The 15,933-nt window shown below is 41.2% G+C and overlaps 1 protein-coding gene across 3 annotated transcripts in view; it reads left to right on the top strand.

Annotated features, from left to right (window-relative positions):
- Positions 1-5,207: 5,207 nt before the first annotated feature.
- LOC126469708 (dihydropyrimidinase-like) overlaps positions 5,208-15,933 on the top strand; it is a 202,792-nt gene continuing 192,066 nt past the window's right edge. For all 3 annotated transcript variants that reach the window (XM_050096891.1, XM_050096893.1, XM_050096890.1), the window contains exon 1: positions 5,208-5,446. In XM_050096891.1, coding sequence (XP_049952848.1) covers positions 5,408-5,446 — 39 coding nt within the window. In that variant the 5' untranslated portion in view covers positions 5,208-5,407. The remainder of the gene's footprint in view (positions 5,447-15,933) is intronic.

Raw genomic sequence — 15,933 nt, 5'->3', positions numbered from 1 at the left:
TCGACCTTGGTTCCATCTTGTGAGTTCAAGTAGCTTCACAATGACACAATAACACCAATTAAACCAGTAATCCTACCGACTCTGACTGCAGCGAATAGGCATAGCCCTGTAACACAGTAATCATGTTCTGTGGCGTACCACTTGTGACCTGAGCTCGCTCCCATGAGCAGTTCTTGAGTGGAGGGCTGTGGAATTATTCAAATACTCAACCCATTGAGTCACTAGAGCACACACTAATTGCAAATATGTATGGCTGAAGGATATACTTGTTTCACAGCATTCTAAAACTATTATTATCCACACCTTGCGTCCGCCCCCGGTAGATGAGTGGTCAACGCAACAGGCTGTCAATCCTAACGGCCCGGGTTCGATCCCCGGCTGGGTCGGAGATTTTCTCCGCTCAGGGACTGGGTGTTGTGCTGTCCTAATCATCATCATTTCATCCCCATAGACGCGCAAGTCGCCGAAGTGGCGTCAAATCGAAAGACTTGCACCAGGCGAGCGGTATACTGACGGGAGGCCCTCGTCACACGCCATTATTATTATTATCCACACCTTGCGACGCAAACGGATTTTAGTCCGCTAATAACGGACTATTTCGTAATCTCTGAAGTATAATTTCCGTGGAGCCCAATACCTACTACTGTGACCTTAGGGGGAATGGTTTTATTGGCAATAGCTCCCTTCAGTTCACAAGTGCCATAAGGTCCACCAATGTCAACCTGCAGCCTCACTAATCAACCCAAAAGTTGCTAGCCTGAGCTGTGCAGCAAGTAATTCGCATTAATGTATGCAGCAACATCAACCATGCCAACAACTGCCTTGCTAACCTGTGCAGCACTTAAAACCCACGAAAATTCGACCAACAACTACAACTCAAATGAGCTAAGGAGCTGCCCAACTGATCTGAGCATCTACATTTGCACCTACGTAGATACTCAGCACGCCACCGTACCACTTATTTCCCCACCTGTTTGGCTCACAAATACAGCGAGGTAGAAACGACTGTTTGTACACCTCCATATGAGCCCTAATGTTTCGAATACTCTCATCGTGGCCCTTAACGCGATGTACATTGGCAGCAGTAGAATTGTTCAGCAGTAAGCTTCAAATGCTGACTCTCTAAATATTCTCAATAGCTTTTCTGGAAAAGAACGTCGCCTTCCCTCCAGAGATTCCCATGTTGTAGTTCAGGAAGCATCTCCATAACACTTACGTGTTGTTCAAACCTACTGGTAACAAATCTAGCACTCTGCCTCTGAACTGATTCGATGTCTTCCTTCAGTCGGACCTGGTATGGACCCCAAACAGTCGAGCAGTACTCAAGAATAGGTTGCACTAGCGTCCTATCTGTGGTCTCCCTTATAGGTGAACCACTCTTTCATAAAATTTTCCCAATAAACCGAAGTCAACCATTTGCCTTTCCCACCACAGTTTTCACATGCTTATTCCACTTCATATTGTTTTACAACGTTATGCCCAAATATTAAACGACTTGAGTGTGTCAAGTAGGACACTAGTAATACTGTATCCGAACATTGCAGGTTTGTTCTTCCTACTCATCCGCGTTAACTTACATTTTTCCATATTTAGGACTATCTGAACATACACCAGCGCATCATCAGCAAACAACCGCAGATTGCTGCGCACCGTGTCCGCTAAATCGTTTATGTATATAGAGAACAACAGGGGTCCTAACACAGTTCCCTGGGGCGCTCCTGATGAAACCCCTGTCTCTGACGAACACACACCATTGAGAACAACATACTGGGTTCTATTATTTAAGAAGTCTTCGAGCCACTCACATATCTGTGAACTTATTCCTTATGCCTGTACCTTCGTTAACAGCCAGCAATGGAGCACCATGTCAAATGCTTTGCGGAAATCTAGAAATATTAAATCTGACTGTTGCCTTCATCCATGGTTCTGAGTATTTCATCTGAGAAAAGGGCAAGGTTTGTTTCGCATGAGAGATGCTTTCTAAAACCGTGTTGATTCGTGGATATAAGCTTCTCAGTCTCACGAAAGTTTATTATATTCAAACTGAGAATATGTTCAAGGATTCTGCAGCAAACTGAAGTTAGGGATATTGGTCTGTAATTTTGAGGGTCCATTCTTTTACCTTTCTTATACACTGGAGTCACCTGCGCTTTTTTCCAGTCTCTTTGGACCCCCTGAAATCAATGGTAAATTTAAACAACAGACTACCACAAGCTGCTGATCCACAGCTGATCCCTACAACACTTAGAACCATCTTAACATTTGAATACAAGTCCAAAGCCAATCAGGACATCCATCAAGGAATTCCCTTCAAGGAACGGAAAAGCCAGCCCAACAACCCTGATGAGGCCCACAGCACAACACACCAAAGTGCACTCGCCAACAACCTTCTGCGTCTGTCCCAGCGCCGGGACTCCACACGTCCCCTACCATATGCGAGAGACCATTCCTTGCTTACCCTGCATGCAACAGTTCGCACCAGCTGGTCTTTCAAACTAAACCTCTAGCCAACCTGAGTCGGAAGAAGAGATATTTGTGGCAAGTGCCATAAGGCACACTCGTTTAGGTTGAAATCACAAATAAAGGCTGTGGTAACTGACTGATCTGTATGTAACTTAATGTTTATATCTGCGACATGTTTAATCAGTCGAGTTCAGCAGAACTCCAGTTGTACCCTGTTCATAATAGTTCCTTATAAGAACTGTCCATAGTTAGCAAGAGCGACTAAACTAAAACTGGAGGTACAAAAGATTTACAGGAAGGTGTTTCTTTCTTCAAAAAAGCCACAAATGGGATGCAATAACTTGTTCTGCATAACCGAATGTTTAGTCCAGAGATATTTCTGCACAACGTTGTCTCACACAAGGAGGTTAGAATAAAGGAAGATGGCATTACCTACACTGAGAACAGCCAATGGCTGAAGCCAGGGGCAGTGCAGTCTGCCATACTGTTAACACCTTAAAACCTTGTGTGTAATCTGTCATCTCTACTTAGTGTCACTAAACTGATAGTCAGATCTAAGTATGTACTTAGACACATAATACTTTTGCGGAGGAGTACTCATACTGACAACTGAGATCTTAATTTGTCAATGTGAAATTTCATTGATTAAGCAATGACTATGCCATGGCAAAATGTCCTATCATTTTAATACCAAACGAATTATTAGCTGCAATAATTAACAGTACAAACAGCACAAGAACATTTCGACCATTTCACTACCAAACTGTACGATTTTCAGAATTTAAGCACTAACATGATGCTTTTCAGTCAGAGGAAGAGGACACCATTGCATGAAAATTATTGATAAAGCATAGGTGCATTTGGGCATTAGGCCTACCACTAAAATCAAAAGTTTACAGTTAAAATCAAGTAAAGCTTATCTTTGTCTTTCTGACACATTTTTTCCATTTCTAAGAATGTGTAGGACATTCTACACACTATCTATTTTGACTTATCATTCCCATCACGATTCCAAATATATTCAGTTATTATGTGTGTAAAAAGGAATTTTGACAATAAATGAGTTATGTACTTGAGTGATCGATTTATATGCCACAAAAGAGCGTTTTGTGAAATTAAATCTTTATTTCATTTTCACAAAAGAAAACAAACTTGCAACCTATTAACCAATGCACTTTATCACAGGTATAGTCACTGTCTTTCGAAGATTATTATATTACTGTGTTTGAATCCATTTTTGTTTATATGAGAATTTTCACTGCGTGAGCCATGCTGGACTGTTATATCGAGTGCTTATCGCTGACTATTGATGTCGCATATTGGCACTCAGGCTCAGAAATGAAGCCTTGTTTAGACACTTGCTGATGTCTTCATTAACCACTAAATCATTGAAATTGTGTAGATATAGATATTGCTCCACTTGTGGAAGCAGGGGCCCCAGCACACTTTGTTATCAATTAGTTATTGTTCTATGATATGACAAGCAAGTATAATATAACCCTGACATAATCATATACTCTTACAGAATAAAGTTCAAGCATTGATGCAGAGTATCACATTTTGTAGGAATGACAGAACATGCTGTCTTGGCAAACTGACATGAAACTTCATTCACACTGAATACGCTGTTAAGCACACAATACTTTTCACCTATGTACATATTCTCCTGTAAGGCTTTTATCACATGATTCAAATGATTATTTCGATGCTTAAGGGGACAGTTTGGCTGTGATGAAGCTTTATGTTCTTCCTGTCTACTTCAAACACAGTGTACAATTTTCTCTTGAAATGAACAACAGTGTCATGAGGTGGTGCATCTGGACAGACGAGAACTTCTTTTGTCAACACCAGAAGACAAAAAGATGTATGTAATTAGCTCTACATGTCAAAGTTTTCGATGCACGTAAATTATTATTACTTTCCGAAACAGTAGTTCCCAAACTATAGGATACTATTCCAATATAACAATTATCACAGAGTAGAATAATCATTTATGCACAAAATAATACACTGAAAATTTTAAATGAAAAATTGTTGCCTAGTCACAATATTCACTCACTGGATTATCTCAAACATCAACATTTAGTATAATATATAGTGTATAGACGCCTGTTGTGACACCAGTTGCCTGCAGCAAAGGAAAACAAGTTTAACATCAAATTCTATCAAATAAATAGGTATCATACACTGAAACACTCAATCATTCATGAAAAATTTGGTGCAGCTTGCTTTCTGTATGTATGAGAGAAGTGATGAAAGAATAACAAGGCTCTGATGCGAACAAATGACGTTGAAGTTGATCAAACTGGGCTCCATGGAAAAGCTCTGATCACATTTTGCTGTATTTTACTTTGTTTCGTGGCAACCCCATGATCAACAGGCTGTTCCTTGACTCTCATCTGTGAACTTGCATATTGTAAACAAGTGAGCATAACCATCGAAACGAATAGTTCGTATTTCAACCAAAAGTATTATTGCGGTTGCAGTATTTACCCGTAGAAAGTAAGAGCAGACCTTTCACTTCTGTTAAGGCATCTGCGGGTAAAACGAATAACCGTTTTCACACGACAATACCCACACGCTACTCGAAATATTTTGGTCACAAGTATATGGCGGAACGCGTAAGTCTTGGGCTGAATGTTTTCGCTGTTGAAGCAACTCCATAGATTGTAGCTTCGGTGGTCGCACATGTATGTCTCTGATATTATTTGAGACTGCTGCGGCGTTACCATTATCTTTGGACGTAGCGGCGTTCGCACTGCGCAGTCGTCTGCTGGGTAGGTGGGGTGTGCTGTGTGCATGTAGTGGTCGGGATTGCGTATTGACTGCTGTTAGCTAGTAGGCTGCATATACCGGCATTGCTGTATTCTCTTCTGGACACTTAAGTGGATCTCACTTTTTGCTGCTACTAGCTCTACTGCCGTTAGAAAGATACTTGATAGCCATGAGTACGCCGGTGAAAAAGGTGCCGCTACATCTTCAGGTTAGTAGACGAAAATATTTATCTTTACAATTACGTTTCGCCCTTTTTCTCATTTTCTTTTTTTACCGTCTGTGCATTGTAGCCTGTTGTGCCACAGTTCCGTAGAAGCAAGAGATTTTAATACACCGCACGTACATAGAGATACGTAAAAGGCTAGAAAATAATTATTTAATACGATAAATAGAATTTATTTGAACATTGGCTCAATATTAAGTAAATTTAGAGATCGCTACACCGTTTTCTGTTCCCCAGCTTTCATGCAGTATAAAGTTGTCATTTTTGTTTATTCGTTATTGTTAGTGAATTTCCATTGTTGTGTTCTGATCATAGGGTGTGGTAGTGTAGAGAAAAAAAAAAAAAAAAAAAAAAAGGACGTGTATCTGTAATCCTTTGTTACCATTAATTTATTACAGAAAGAAAGCTGTAGAGGGCTGTATTCGTGTTACTGTATAGTTTGTTTGTTAATGAATTCCGATTTTTCCCTGTGTGCGTTGGTTTAGCCGTAAGTAGCATGTCTTATTTTGACGTATGATTTAAATCGATATCAGTTTTGTTCGATCATCACTTGCCTGCCCAATCACTGTATGTGCAATCTTTTCAAAGGTTTTTTTTAAATTTTTTTTAATAATTTGTGGAAAAGACGTAGAGTAACTGTGGGAGAGACAAACTTTGAGTCTCACAACTGCTATAGTAGACGACGTTTATGAACAACTGTGTTGTATTTTTGGTCCAGTTTCATAGCTACCGTCGTCGTATTGTTGCACTTCAGTCCTGATTTTCCAGTCGTAGTTAGCTTCTCGAATACAATTGAAATACACTTTGAGGATTGCGCATGTATTATTCCTCCAGCTTAATCATTGTGGAAATTTGCAGCACGTTTGCTTTCGGTAGTATTATTAATGGCAGTGGAGGTGTAATGATTTGTCCACTGGACTCAAAGGTACTCGTGTCGTGTATATCTAATCATTATGATGCCAGAGGTTAAAGAAGAAAATACTTGCAGAGCTTCATACGTCATATGGCTCCCTTGCGTGTAACAGCTAGTAATCCACAATATTACATATTTGTACCATGGTAGGCTGTTACCTGCCTAATCACTGGACATGATGTAACATGAAGGGGCTGTATTGGAAATGAAACATGTATTCCTCACTGAAGTTAAGATTTACTTTTGATTTTAGTAGACTTATGATTTATACAAATTATTGTACACCTATCTGAAACCACTCATACTGACGTGTAAGTAAATAGCAATGAAGCATTCTCTTGAAGACTACACTTGAAATACTTGACTTTGTTCTCTGTGTGGTTAGCAGTTAGTTGGGAATGCTTGTTTGTAAAGCAGTTTTCCTCAGTGTTTAGTACTGGTGTTCTAAATGTAAGTTTGTTATACATGAAAAATAATTTATATAAATTTATGAACAAAAAATTATGAAAGTAAATTGCGAAGGACCTAAATTTGTTGAGGTAGTCGGTTCTCATTGGTGCTGCCGGTTGTTTCAGCCCCAGTAATTTAATTTTGGAAGCACCAATGTAGTATCATGTTTCTCCATATAGTTTATTGCCACCACTACAGTAAACAGCTCACAAAACATTAATTTATTGAAGCAGCTTGCCAGATTATTGTTGTAGGATGTGAGCATTGACATTTCTACAGGAAAAACTTTAAGGCAACAGCGTGAAATGTGTATTTGTCACTGTTGACTATGTTGTTGTACGTGACTGGGATTGTAGCCACGTAGGGCGTAATAATGACAACCTACCTGATATACTAAGTGCTGTGGACTGATAATATTTTAAATACTAGTAGCACCAAATACATTGGAACCACAAATTTGCCAGATCTTGTCAGGGAAAGGGGGCATAATTGGCCCTGAATGTTCTGGTGTGATTTGTAGAGCCGGGGAGTTGTTATTGAAGTTACAGTATTAGTTATGAAGTACTGTCCATTTTACAGTGTACTTAAGCAGATACTGTTCTTAGGTTTGATAAGTTGGTAGTGGAGGACTTCATTTGTGCTGATTTTATCCGTGAGTATTGAACAGGTATTTGGAAAGTACATAACACAATAATGAAGTGTCACATATTCACATACTTGCAGAGTTTCATAGGTCATATGTGCAGTGCAGTGATTCACGGAGCAGAGAAAATATTGCACTCGTGGGTTTATGTTCAAAATTGACAACTGCTGTTGTAAAGACTTCAATTTCCAGATACCATAGTTGGTGTTATTTCCAATCACCTGTTTCCTGCTCTGGAAACAATGAATGAATTGACACATAGAATCAACTCTTAACCCCCTGTCTGACTCACCAGAGCAAGCAGATTATTGACCTGTGTGATGTAACCCGCTATATTCTCATGGTTTTCTGTAAATTCATTTTTGAATTCCCTCTATCTAGGCTAACTTCATAATTCTGCTTTACTGTTGGGGAGGGAACTTAGATGTGCAACGGCTGTTTCACATTGATATTTTCTGTGTGTTTTTTTTAATCTGTTCTTTAGCTTTTGTTATTAAGTAGCTCTCTCTCTCTCTCTCTCTCTCTCTCTCTCTCTCTCTCTCTCTCTCTCTCTCTCTCTCTCTCTTCCATGTGTCACAGTGTTCTGTTTACTTGAAAAGACTGTCAATGTAAAGTACCGGTGAGGTAATATGCAGATGGTTTGCTTTGTTATTCACAGAGTATGTGATAGGATATAAAAGATGGCTGCTCGAAATCATCCTGAAAAGACAAGGCAGGTGCTTTGCCAGAGTAGATAGTTAACTGAACTTTGTGTTATTTCACTGCATGATCTCCTCCCATCTTGGATAACATAACTTCTGTTTTGTAATAAGTGGAAGGGAGTATGTGTTGTTACTTCATCATTTGTAATACCTTATTCATCCACTATATTTCACTATAATGATTCTCAGTAAACAGTGGCAGATACTGTGTTGCAGTCTCCTGATTTAAGTATAACTTAAGTTGGCAAGTAGGTATTGTTCTGTTGATCATGTTGGTATAACGCATTTCTTCTGTGGCTGAACCGAGTAAGAATGCTTGAGGGATAATTAAATTAAAATTTTATATTTAGTATAACAATATTGGACATATCATATACATTACAGAAATAATATAGACATTATGAAACATTAAAAAAGTATGATAGGATTGGGTGAGAATAGGGCAAATGCCCTAATGAAATGAATCATTCCAGCATTCACCTTAGCAACTTGGAAAACCATGGGAATCCCTCCCGAGTGCGAGTCCAGTACATTATACATGGAAGGTGGCACCACATTGGACTGAATGTGATGAAGGTTCTCTTCTGATGTCTAAGGCAGTTTCTATAGATTTCAGTGGTGGAGGTGCTCAGTAAATGTTATGTTTTACAGTATTTTCTCAAAAGTAGTGAATCATTAAGGGATATGGGTTATAGCTTTGTCTTTATACTATGTGAAAGATTGTCAGAAGTGTTGCTGTGTCATAAGTTGGCCAAGTAATAAACTGGTTAGTGTAAATAGCCAAATTTATAAATTGTCGCATTGTATGAAGGAAAAAGTTTGTATTTCTAAACTAAAAATCTTCATTTTGTGTAGAGGTCTTGGCAAGACCACCCATTACTATATTACTACTGTGATGTAAAACTATACTCAGAAGGCACCTTATGGGATGTGGCTAATGATATTCCTGGTACCACTATCAAGGGAATCATTCCAGCATTCACCTTAGCATCTTGGGAAACCACAGGAACCAAAGTCAGGATGGTTGGATGGGGAATAAACGCCAGTCCTCCGGAATGTGAGTTCAGTACATTTTTGAACTCCCCCTGTCTAGACTAACTCCATAATTCTGCTTTACTTTTGGAGAGGGAACATAGTTGTGCAGCCAGCTGTTTCACATTGATATTTTCTGTTTTCCAGAAATGTTTTGCTGTTATTAAGCTTTCATTATAAATTAACTTCAGTTTCTTCTTCCTCTTCATTCCCTCTCCCTCCCTCCCCCTCATGTGTCATTCCTTCTGCTGTTCCATTTGTGAATGTGTGGTGGAAATGTCTGTCACAAAGACTCTGTATGAACTCTACTGATTCCTTTTTTGTGAGTGGGAGGGATCAATATATTGCCTGACACTTTCTGGAACATATGCTGTAAGAATTTCATTAGTAAACTTCTCCACAGCATGTCTCTTGTAGTGTTTATCACTGGAGTTTGTTGAGCATCACTATAATGTGTTTGTGCTTACTAAAGAAACACGAGACTGAATGTGCTGACCTTCATTGTATCTGTGTCTCATCTGTTAATCCATCTCCGTAAGGGTCGCAGACTGATCAGCAATATTCAAGAATTGTTGAACAGGTGTTGTAAGCCACTTCTTTCATAGATGATTTAAATATCCTCAGGATTCTTCCAGTGTCAGTGTGGTATCTGCTTTTCCTGTAATTGGTTTTGTCATTCCACTTTAGGTCCACTAAATGTTGTAAGGGACTGTAAGTCAGTGAAATGAAATGAATACCGAACTAAGTTCTTGGTTGTAGATCAGAAATGTTCGTATAATGAGTGACATATTATTTGATTCAACTATCCTAATTTGCATTTCCTGTGGTTTTTCTGAAATCGGTGTGCGTTATTCATTTTGTTATTCTGGTATGGCTTTGCACTAACTGCCATATCTGGTAAGCTAAATCAGTGCTTCCAGAATGCCGAAACTTTTTACATTACGTGTAAAACTTAATTTCTACCTTTTCACAGAATAGCAAGCTTTTCCTTCCTGTGCACCATATTAGATAGAAAAGTATTTCCTCTACATGTTCCATAAGCAACCTGACGTGTACGGTGGAGGGTACTTCATGTATCATTGTCACTTTCGCTTTTCCTGTTCCTATCACGAATAGTGCGCGGAAAAAACGAAAGTTGGTGTTCCTCCATGTGAGCGAGAATGTCTCTTAACCTTCGTTGTCTTTTCTCGAGGTATGTGTAGACGGAAGAAATGTATTGACTCTTCGAGGAATGTAAGCTGTAGCACTTCTGTCAGTAAACTGCTCCATCATGCCCACCACCTTATAGCGTCTGCCATTGTGGTTGGATGGTCATCTTCGTAGTGCTTACTAAACGATCCTGTAGGTATTCTGTGTTTTGTTTGTCAGTCGCACCTAGTAAGGCTGCCAAACTGACGAGCAATACTGAAGCGCTGTCGAACCGGGGTTTTGTAAGCTACACCCTTCGTGGATGAACTACACCTGAGGATTCTTCCAAGAAATCGATGGCATCTGCCTTTCTTACCAATAGTTTCACGTTGTTGCTCAATTTAAAATAGCTCGGTGCGTATCCTCCCAGGTATGCAGTAGATATGGTCGTTTCCAGTGATTGTTAGGTAATCTTACCACTGTCCAGCATGTTGCATTTGTTTTAATGGTTAATGAAAACCACCTTAGCTCTATTATTACAGATTCATTGTTTCACGACCGGTTTCGTTCTTCGTACATCCTCAGATAGTAGAGTTGTGCTAGAATCATGATATAAATGGCTTGGTCGTCGTAAAATACAGAACGATGCACATGATACGTACACTCGGCAGTCTAGTGAACGCAGCATGCCATGTTCGCCATATTTAAGGTTGGTGATCATTGTCTTCGGATTTGGCCTTAAACATTATAAACGACGGCCAGATCTTTATTTAACGATTTGAGCACATCTCGGCACACTGAAGATTTCCTAAGAACGAAACCGTTCGTTACACAATAAATCTGTAATAATAATGTTGAAAAGGTTTTCATTAATCATTAAAATTGTCAGTTCAGCTGTGGTATTCAACGTGATAAGCTCTTTACGTTTGATTCTGTTGAGGGTCAACTGCCAACTCGTGCAGCCGGCATCGATCCTCGGCAAGTCTTCCTGCATTTTGCTACAATATTCTAACGCTGCAACTTCTCCTTATGCTACAGCAACATCCTCGAATACCTGCACGGGGTGCTTGCGGCGTTGGCCGCGTAGTCATTTGTATATATTTTTTAGCAGTAATTGCCCCATAACACTGCCTTCTAGCATACTCGAAGCAAAAGATTTCTCATCAAAGAATGTTCTGTTGCAACGAACTCTTCGATTCAGTAACAAAGCAGATCACATATTCCGTAAACTCGTATTTTGTTCATTAGGCGACATCGAAAGCCTGTCGAACTCAAAAGGAACACGGCATTTACCATGAGTGCCAGTATCATCTGCTATTTAGCTCTTGGGAACAGAGCGAGCTAGGATTCATACCATCGTTGTTTACAGAATCTAAGTTTTTTCCCTTCAGAGCAGAAAAATTGTCTCCAGAAGCTCGTAACACCCATAAAATGTATTTTGATAAAATTCTACAATGGATTGGCATCAGCGATACGTAAGTGTCCCGTTAAAGGTGTAGTTACCTTCCTTCTGTTGAGCGCTTTTAGCTGATTTACCATACCGCAGTCACTTAACTGGATATGCCACACCCATGTGTTACTGCGACTACTGAAAAGCGCATCTGCAGTACGACCTCCCTCGGTGGAACAATTTCGAAAAACGGAATTTAGTACTTCTGCCTTCTGTCATCCTTCTTTTCTGTGCATGTATGTTCACTGATGACTGGACAGATGACTTTAATCTGTTTATAGGTGTAACGTAATACCAAAGCCTCTTAGAATTTCGCGTCCGTTTTTTAGATAGAATTTTATATCAGAGTTCGTTGAACGTTTCACATCATTACACCCCTACTGGCTTGGATTAGTTTTTGTTTGTTCACAGAGCTCTGGTACTCTTTCGTTTCGGAACAGTTTTCTAATTGAAGCGTATTGCACAGCAGAAATACGTTCCCACGTTTCGTAACATTCCTATTGACACCCGTCGTCAATGATGGACAAGGGCGTGATGATTACGGGTTCCCTACCAAACGCAGGGATCGCACTAGAAACTCCCGGCGTATGGCGAGGAGTACGTGCCTGTTGTGGCTGGGGCATGGGAACTTAAGGTGGCGACCATTAGTTACGTGAGCGCAGAATGGAGTGTGGGAGGTCGGGAAAATATCACAAAATCTCATGTGAAGGGGATGGCGGCAATGAAAATGTCACATCAACTTTTTAAGTAAGAGGATATGTTGTTATAACGGATAAGACTTTGTTTTATATAATTAATCCCGAGAATAGACAATACTTAAGTGTCCACCAGTCTTCATGACCTCTTTGAACAGAACCGAATGCTTTACAGGTGTGCATGCCCGGAATTCCCCGATTTAGTGTCAGATTGCATTCGGGGGGTTCTTTGCCGCACCAGTCGAAATCGCAGCATGTCAGTCATGACATTCTGACAATGCCAATGTTAGACGGCATGCCGAACACGAGATGCATGTGCGAGCAAGGAGTTAATCGTTTGTGGAAGGAAGCTAAGCTAAAGTTCACCAACAAGAATCCTCGTAAGTGATCATATAAATCGAGAGATTGAAAAGCTTCATAATCTGAAAGTTGAAAGGAAAGTACAAATAATGTTGTCTTTCATCTACTAAGTAAGTGAATGTTCAGACACTTTTAATGTATGTAATATACCAATAAAAGGTCATTTTTAGGGATCCGTCAAAATGGTTAACACCATTTTCGTGAAATATCTCTGTCCTATCTGTCTGCCCATCCAAATACTACTCAGTAGTTTTAATTGTGTGTTTGAAACACTGTTTAATACTTTTTATAAGTAAAACACGATTTTATTAGTGTGTTTTAAACTATGTTTATATACAAATAAACTTTCATTTTTACGTCCTTTGACACAATTACGGGGCAAACTTCATGTGAGGAGGCGGTGGGGGTCCCACCACATCTCACTAAGAGGGAAAGGGGGTCCAAATTTTAAAGAAAACAGCTCAAGTAGTTAATGGACGTCCCCTTACCTGACAAGGTAACAGTTGCTTTGGCTGGGTCGTGTCTGTGGGGAGTACTCGTGTTTGGAGTGGGTGGCCCAAGGCGGATGACTCGCGAATGAAGTGGATCAAACTTTCTTCTGCTGTTGGTCGCATGGCCCCAGTAGTCTCATCTGAAGGAAAGCGTTACTGAAATACAGAGCAGTATGACCCCATAATATTTTCGTACCTGGCTATGCTGCGGGAGGAACGTAGGGCTAACAGGAATGGGAGAAATACGCCCCACAATACTTAATTTGATGTAGAACTAACAGGGACTCCACAAAACCATTATTCTTTGTTGAACACTGTGAGAGGTTTTCGCCAAGGCTGTTATGCTGCTGACAATTTGGTCTACCTAGAATCTGCTATTCGGTCAGCTTTTGCCCATAGTCAACAGCTTATTGCTTGTGACACCATATGGCATCCTCATGTCCTCATTACCCTGCAAAAATGGGGTCTCTATGACCCACTCCTGATTCTTGCTCAGAACTTATTGTCAAACCATACATTCTGAGTTCAAGTTGGTGCTTTCCGCAGAGAACGCAAGAGAATGGGGTCCACAGGGCTATTTATTGAGTATGTTCCTTTCTCTAGGAGCTGTTAATGATCTAGCTGCAGCTGTGAAATCTGCAGTGTAACCCTCTCTCCATGCTGTCTATTTTTATTGCTCCTCCACAGTGGATGTTGCTGAACACCAACAGCAGGGTGCCATACGAAAGATGCAGTCCTTTGCTCTCAGCCATGGCTTTGTTTCCAGCTGCCAACACATGTTCCATGCACTTCTGTGACCATCATACTGTCCGTCCACTAATAGAACCAGTTGCTCATTGTGATAGAATCTATCGCTTTTTGGGACTAGTCTTCAATGCCCAGTTGATGCGGCTTTCAAATCTTTGCCAACTTAAGCATATGTGCTGGTCGCACCAGAATACTGTTCACTGCCTCAGTAGCACCAGCTGGCACGCATACCACTCTACAGTTTTGCATTGTAGCAAAGCTCCAATCCTGTCCCATCTTGATTATGAGGATCTGGCATATGGCTCGTTATTGCCTTCAGCATTGGGGATGCTGCATCCTTTTGTACTAACCCTGTGAACAGCTTACACACGGTAGCTGGGGTCCCTCCACTACACATCATGAACTGCTGCTGCTCTTCACCTATACAGTATACATTCACTGCCCGCCCCCCCCCCCCCCCTCCCCTCCCAAGCATTTGAACTACTTATTAGGGAGATCCGCCTCCCACAGCAGACCAGAGTTGCGAAGGCAGTTCGTGTACAGTGTCTCTACTGTAAACTCCAGCTTGCCCCACAGTTGCCTCTTGTCAGGGAGCAATTGCGTATGCCCTCATCGTGTGTACCCTGTCCTTGTACCTGTCTTGACATATCCTTTGGACCAGAAGACTCTGTTGACCCCATGTTTTTCCGCCACCTGTTCCTGGCCGTCCTTGATGCATATCTGGGTCTGGAAGTGGTATACATTGATGGCCCTGTGGTCACCAGAGGAACCGGTTTTGCCTACACACATGCAAGGTGCCTTGAACTACACTCCATTCCAAACATACGCAGTTTATTCACTGCAGAATTGGTGACCATTGCTCGAGCTTTGTCACATTGGTTCTTGCACCAGTTAGATGTTCTTAACTGGCAGTGACTACCTAAATAGTCTCCAGGCTATCAACCAGTGCTACCCTCGACACCCTTTGGTTGTGACTATCCAGGATCTCCTTTCTGACCTCCATCAAGCTGGATGGTTGAACATCTTTGTCTGGAACCAGGTTACGAACGGATCCCAGGGAAGAAACATGCTGACTGGTTGGCCAAGTTGGCTATGAGGATACCGACTTTGGAGATATGGTACTGGAACAGGACCTTTGGTTGGCTGTGCTGTGAATTGTTGGGAGCTTGGCACATGGATTAGTGTGCCCTGGTTTCTGGGACAAACTGTGAGCAACAAAAGGGACGGTGACTGTGTGGCAGTCTTCTCTTCATGCTTTGCACAGGGAATCTACCATACTGTCAGCACCTCCTGCGGGTCCGGGGTTAGAATAGTCCCGAGGTATTCCTGCCTGTCATAAGAGGCAACTAAAAGGAGTCTCACACATTTTGACCTTTATGTGATGGTCCCCTGTAGAATTTGACCTCCATTTTTCAAAATTTTCCCAAAGAGTGAGGCAATTAGGGAAGGGCGCCTTACATGGTGCATCATGTCCATCACGCGCTGAGACCTATCGCATCCTTTGTCGATGTGGATCTGCACTTCTGCTCGTACTCCAGCTGTTGGGTGAGGTCACCATCCAGGGTGGATATTTTTCCATCCACTGTGCAGTATCGTTTTCTATGCTGACAATGATAATGGACTTGTTTGCTTGCTTGCAGCTGATATCCAGCACGGTAGCCAGTTCATTGTGGTGGGGCTACATGTACCCTGTTGGTATTAGCCCCATGACCACACAGGGATCACTCTGTGGATGTCTGTGCCATTAACTCCCCACATATACCGAGGAGTAGATCTTGTAACCCTGGATCATTGGGACTCCCGGCAATGACCATCCTGCCAGGTGGCCTTTGCTGCAGCTGGGTGGCGCCCGTGGAGAGGGC

Source organism: Schistocerca serialis, chromosome 3 (genome assembly GCF_023864345.2).
Source record: "Schistocerca serialis cubense isolate TAMUIC-IGC-003099 chromosome 3, iqSchSeri2.2, whole genome shotgun sequence".
NCBI lineage: Eukaryota > Metazoa > Arthropoda > Insecta > Orthoptera > Acrididae > Schistocerca > Schistocerca serialis.
This window is presented reverse-complemented; position numbering and strand designations above follow the sequence as displayed.